Below are 6,387 nucleotides of genomic sequence, written 5' to 3' on the forward strand. Positions count from 1 at the left end.
ATTTATTTCATGATACATTTATTTATTTAATTTTGTCACCTTTAATCCTCCATATTTCTTATGATAAAGTCGCCCAAATGGCAAATGAAGCTCTCCGTGACCCAGAAAGGAAAAACAGGTGAGGAAAATGGATGGATACATGGATTTGTGACATCCTGGGTAAAATTATTTTGAAGTTTACTGGGATAAAAAAAGGTTTTATCCCAGTAATCCCATCTCACTAGGTTGTTTGAGACTAGTTAGTGGCTCAAAATAACAAAAAATGAGCACATTTTTTCACTGAAGATGTTTTTGTTTTCCATCATATTTTTATACATTACTGTTCAATATTGTAAATACTGTGGTTATTCTCTTTGTGTGTATTTGCTAATTTTTTGTACTCAAAATACAAAAAAAAAAAAAAAAAATACAATATTTCAGATCAAGCAATCAACAAGCCCTGTAGGAGCATTTTGCTCAGCCAACTTTTGAAAAGAAAGGTCCTTTTTCCTGTAAACTCTATTTTAGGTCAAGCACAGTTATTTCAATGCCCACATCACCTCGGCCACTAAACACTATTTATAAAGTAATCCATAGAAGTAGACTTCAGAAATGAACATAACCAGATTTGGACAAGCTTTTTTTTTATAGTTATTTATCATCTGTACGGTTGTTAGACTAACCAAAATGGTACCGTAGCCTGAATTTGTTCAGTAATAAACACTCATTAATGCTGGAGTTCATGCTGACCATCAGTAAATTGACAGATTTATTGTTATGTCTTTTTGAAGCATGGCTCTTTATACAATCTGTTTGTTAGTTTGCACCCCCTCTTATTTTATTGATCAGAAACTTCCTGTGTTTGCAGGATGAGGATTTTTTTTGAGCGATGTAAAGAGACAAACCATAAAAGAACAAACCTGCCAAATTTTTCTGTGTTTCCAGTCTTGCCCTGCTGGATGACGTGAATAAAGTCGTGTGTGAGGATAAACGGGACACGCTCCCTCTTGATGCCAAACTTGGACTTGAAGTTTCCCAGGATGTGACCAAAGTCTATATGAAAAAGCTAAAAGATAACAAGCCAATCAGTGAACAGGAAGAGTGCGATGCAGGCTGGAGAAGCAGCGTGACGCTTGTCCCACCTGTCCGGTGCTGCGGACCATGATGTTGTCACTGTGGCGGTCTCCGATGCCCAGGACGTACGTAGCTACACAGTAGCCTGCACATGAGAGAGTGAACTCCTCGATGGCTCGATCGAGAGCGTCACTGAAAGTCCACAGCATGCACAGGACACATAAATATATTAAAGATGCTTTCAGAGCAGGGACTCTGAACCTCCTTCTTACCCAGAGTTCCTCTCTTTGAGCCAGTTGAGTAAAGCATCCTTGTTGAATGCTGCAGCTGCTGCAACGTTGCTGCTGGTCAACTGGATGTTTGCGATTGTGTCGGCTGAGGACACGACCTCAATCAGTCCTGTCCGATCCCCTGTTGCTAGGCAACCATACGGTACAATTCTGTAGAGGAAAGAAGACAAACATTGAATGACGTCAGCTGTAAATTGTAAAATCGCTCCTGTGGTGATTTGCTTGAAATACACAGTAAAATAAAAAATACCAAAAGGTCATTTATGTTTCAGGTGATGGTTGTGTCACCAGGTGCAGCTGTGCTGTATCTTTTACATCAGCCTGTTTGATCCATCACAAACTGGTTTCATGTGAGACTACTTCTCCAGGGATTAGTGAAGAAAAAAAATGTCTCCAGCGTAATTTAGTGTAGCTTAAATCTTTACTTGTACATGTGTCAAAAACACTGCAACTGTGTCAGTGACTGGAAAAAGGAGCAAACATTTCACAATAAAATACCCTCAATATCAAGATATGTAAAGATATGTATATACATTTTTAAGATGTGTAGTCTGATATCAAGTAAACCATAAACTAATACTAGTCCTTGTCCTGGTGGTTTTATATCTTGTGTAAGGAAGTCTCCACATAAAACTCAATCAACCTGAGAATCTTTCATGTGGAAAACAACTAACTCGGGTATTTGGAGAATCCTGTTGGAAAAACCTTTTCTGCCATTTTAAAACTCCATTTCAAACTAAGCACCTCACTAAAACATCGTCTTGTTGGAGACAATGTGGAGGTTTGGAAGCAAACCACTGTCATACAGTGGGGTGTGAAAGTTTGGGCAGCCTTGTTCATTTTCATGATTTACCTTTAGAAATTATTGATTGTTTGGATTAAAAAAAATCTGTTAAATATATCATATAGAGGACAAACACAGTGATATTTGAGAAGTGAAATGAAGTTCATGTGATTTACAGAAAGTGTGCAATAATTGGTTAAACAAAATTAGACAGGTGCATAAATTTGGGCACTGTTGTCATTTTATTGATTTCAGAACCTTTAGAACTAATTATTGGAACTTAAATTTGGTTTGGTAAGTTCAGTGACCCTTGACCTCCATACACAGGTGACTCCAGTTATGAGAAAGGGTATTTAAGGGAGACAATTGTAGTTTTTTCTCCTCTTTGCATCTTCTTTGAAGAGTGGCAGCATGGGAGTCTGAAAACAACTTTCAAATGAGCTGAAAACAAAGATTGTTCACCGTCATGGTTTAGGGGAAGGATACAGAAAGCTATCTCAGAGATTTCAGCTTTCAGTCTCCACTGTGAGAAACATTGTGAGAAAATGGAGGACCACAGGCACAGTTCAAGTCAAGGCTGGAAGTGGCAGACCAAGACAAATCTCCAATAAACAGAAGTGAAGGATGTTGAGAAGAGTCAGAGTCAACCAACCATCAAACCTGAATGAAGTAGAGATGTTCTGTAAAGAAGAATGGTCTAAAATACCTTCAGCCACAATCCAGACTCTCATTAGAAGCAGTAGAAGTGTTTAGAGAATGTTATTTCTGTGAAAGGAGGATCTACTAAATATTGAGTTAATGTTATTCTCTTTGGTGTCCAAATTTATGCACCTGCCTAATTTTATTTAATTATTGCACACTTTCTGTAAATCATATCGACTTCATTTCACTTCTCAAATTTCACTGTGTTCGTCCCCTATAACAGATTTTTTTATCCAAAAAATCAATGATTTATAAAGGTAAATCAGGAAAATTAACAAGGCTGCCCAAACTTTCACACCCCAATGTATATCCTGGACTTGTCCTTCAATAATCCCTTTTTGGAAGAAGGTGGATAGGATTTTAGGAGTAGTTTTTCAAACAAGGATCCCATTTAAATTAGAATCTCTGTTTATGGGTGGACCTTTGAGGGATAAATGAACATATAAGTAAAGATACTTGTTTCAGATCCTCATGCAGCAACCTAGAAAGCAAGTGTTAATTAATATATAAAATAATTAATTGTTTTAAGCCTTAAACACACACAACAGAAGAGTGGTGTAAAATTATTTATATCTTCAAAATGGAGAGGATTACCTTTTGAAAAAAATGTTAGGGTTGGATTGAATTTACAGTATAAAACATGTAGCAGTAGATTGGGCTTAAAGGACTTTAAATTGTTGTTGTCAGTAGACTCGTAATGTTATTGTCACGGCAGGCACACCCAAATGTTTGTGTGTCTTTCTTTTGATTTTCGGTTTGTTTTCCTCTGCTTCTTTTTCCTTGGTAAGTTTATCATTTGTTTTCTATACATGTGCAAAATACCATGAAATAAAGAGTTTTAAAAAAGAGAATATTTCATTTGATTTATGCATTGCTGTACACAAGCAGTGCTCATTCAACTGCAGTGGTGTTGTTATGAACAACAGGCATGTAAAAATGTACCTGAAGAGACGTGCTGTTGTAAAAGATGACTCTAAAAGGCCATTCACATCCAGAGGTGAATACATGTGCACACCACTTTCTAGCTTTCTATGCAGTTTCTCAAAAATACATGTTCAGGAAAAAGATTATATTTTTATTTACCTTGTTATTCTGAAGGATTTTTGCAGAAATATTGCTTTCAATCAAATTCAAAATGTAAACAAATGCCTGTTTTTTAAGCAAGAACAGAACTATTATTAAGGGGGTGAGCACTTACAATAAACTAGATGCAAAAGAGAATAGGACAGCAGCTTGGTAATGGTTTTAATGGAGGTTTAAGGAGTGCATCTCTGGATTTAAATGAGACCAATTATGGGTCCTAGAAATTGTTATGGTATGTCTGTGGGCTATCCAGACCATGTTCATTCAATTTACTGCACAAAATAATTCTCAGATAATAAAATTTCCCATTTTCTAGTTCTGCCTGCTCTGACTTCTGTTCAGAAGAGCTGTTTATGTTAATGAGCTCTGTTGGTAACGCCCTCCAAAAATCTGTTGACATTAACTCCGCCCTCCAAAACCAGCGTTTACGTTAGCATGGCTAATAATAGCAGAAGCTCCGTTGTACAACCATATGAGACCCAGAGGCAGAGTCGTGGTCGCAGCTTTTTTTCCCCTCTCCCTCCTCTGCTCTGCGCTCACTCTGCATGCTGTTACCAGAGCAGGGAGCAGCAGCGGTCAAAATACCTCAGAAACTCGAACAAATAGGCTTTAACAAGGCTTTAATAAGCTAAACAATAGAGGTACATGAGAAACGTGTAGGTAAACGTGTGAAGGTTTGTAGGATCACCTACAGAACTGACTTGACTTGAGTTTTTACTTAGACATCTAAGAGTAAGGAAATGTAGCTGCTAGCTAATTACGTCAACAGCCATCCATGTGAAGATATAGCCTTATTGTGTTTGAGATTTTTTTCAGCAAAAAGTTATAAGAATCATCAGTCTACAAGATTTTAACTAATTCATAAATGAATAAACACTTTTATTCATTAATAATTAGAGTTGATTACAGTTTAAAGTTGGTTCTTACGGATGCTAAACATCAGGTCTGAACAGCCTCTTAGTGACCGATGGGTGAACTCTGGGAACAAAACCGTGGTGATAAAGTGATGACACATTTTCTGCTCACATTACTAAAATCTTTTTCCCCCTCAAGACAGCAGCAGCTTCGTTTTATTTGCTGTGGAATTTTGTCAACAGGACAAAAGGAATAAAATCTCTCCTTTGTTGTACTGATATATTGTTATTACGACCGGTTATTAAATCTTTACATCTGGGAGCCATGATCGAGGGCTCAATGCAGACTCTGTTTCTTGATTTAATTAGCAGATTGAGCAAGGTTTAATGATGACCAAATGTGTTAAAGATCTTACCCTAATGGAAATAAGGTTTGAATGAATGAGATCAAGTGAAGGACGATGGGGAAGATTATGTGTTTCTTTTGTTGGAGGCTATACCACTTTGTCCCTACTTTTATTCCTAGTGTCCCCTCATGGTTTGAACTCTGAACTTGTGTCCTCCACATTTGAAGCCCCACCCACCAGCTCAACTGTCAAAGCAACCTCCTTCACTCTCCGCTCCAGATGTGTGACGACGGAAGAAAAACTGGGTTTGTAAGAAAGTGTCACAAGTGTGGATCCCATTAAGATATTGTATCCACGTGTGAGATTATATACAGATCTCTGAGGTGGAGGTCAAGCTAGTGTGGGGGTAATAAACGAGAGAGCAGAACAAACAAATCCAATAAAGTCTCACCTGAGGTCCAGATTGGCCTCCTTCCACAGAAGATCCATTAATCTCAATATCTGCAGGGTCAACATGTCCTGCCTCAAGTCTAGGGAATAAAAATAAAAGGTTGATTTAAATAACAGCAAATAGAAAGTAAGTAAGTAAAAGTTTATTTATATAGCGCCTTTCACAGAAAAGGATTTCACAAGGTGCTGCATATTCATTATCAGAAAGAGAAAGCAAAAATCAAAAGAAAGCAAAAATAACTCAACTGTACAAAGTATATATTCAATACATTCAAAATTTAAAACAAAAACAAAAGGAGTTCAATTTATCTCTCACCCTTATAGGTGGAGKGGATGGATACTAGACCAGAATAACACAGATGATTGTTAGTCAGGGCTTATAAACTCAAGTTATGAGGTGTTGAATGTATTCAGTTGAATGCTTGAGTGAAGAGGTGTGTTTTTAGTTGTTTTTTTAAAGGAGTCAGTGTTTTCAACAGATCTTAGTTATTTCTATGAAAGGAGGAACTACTAACAGGGTGGAAGGGCGTTCCACAGTCTGGGAGGCGTTGAGGAAAAGGCACAGTCACTACGGGTCTTGAAGCGAGTACGGGGGACCAAGAGAAGATTCTGGTCTTGTGAGCGCAAGTTGCGTTTGGGGTTATAAGGCAAGAGTACTGAGAGAGTTATAAGTACTGCTCTTATTTATCTGCCAGTATAATTTTACAGTTTCTCAGTCCCTGACTTGCTGTTTTTTTATATCACCTCCTTCCTTCCTTATTATGACCCCCGCATGCAAAGCGTTAGCGGGAGTCATATTGTTTTTGTACTGTTTTTTTTTTTTT

The 6,387-nt window shown here is 37.5% G+C and overlaps 1 protein-coding gene across 2 annotated transcripts in view; it reads right to left on the reverse strand.

The window, feature by feature from the left end:
* Window positions 1-6,387, reverse strand: part of pik3cb (phosphatidylinositol-4,5-bisphosphate 3-kinase, catalytic subunit beta) — a 110,622-nt gene that overhangs the window by 11,810 nt on the left and 92,425 nt on the right. For both annotated transcript variants that reach the window (XM_014015006.1, XM_014015007.1), the window contains 4 exons: window positions 5,565-5,643; window positions 1,326-1,493; window positions 1,122-1,245; window positions 900-1,045 (listed from right to left, as the gene is read on the reverse strand). In XM_014015006.1, the coding sequence (XP_013870460.1) occupies window positions 900-1,045; window positions 1,122-1,245; window positions 1,326-1,493; window positions 5,565-5,643 (517 nt within the window). The remainder of the gene's footprint in view (window positions 1-899; window positions 1,046-1,121; window positions 1,246-1,325; window positions 1,494-5,564; window positions 5,644-6,387) is intronic.

The sequence above is a fragment of the Austrofundulus limnaeus genome, unplaced genomic scaffold (genome assembly GCF_001266775.1).
Source record: "Austrofundulus limnaeus strain Quisiro unplaced genomic scaffold, Austrofundulus_limnaeus-1.0 Scaffold121, whole genome shotgun sequence".
NCBI lineage: Eukaryota > Metazoa > Chordata > Actinopteri > Cyprinodontiformes > Rivulidae > Austrofundulus > Austrofundulus limnaeus.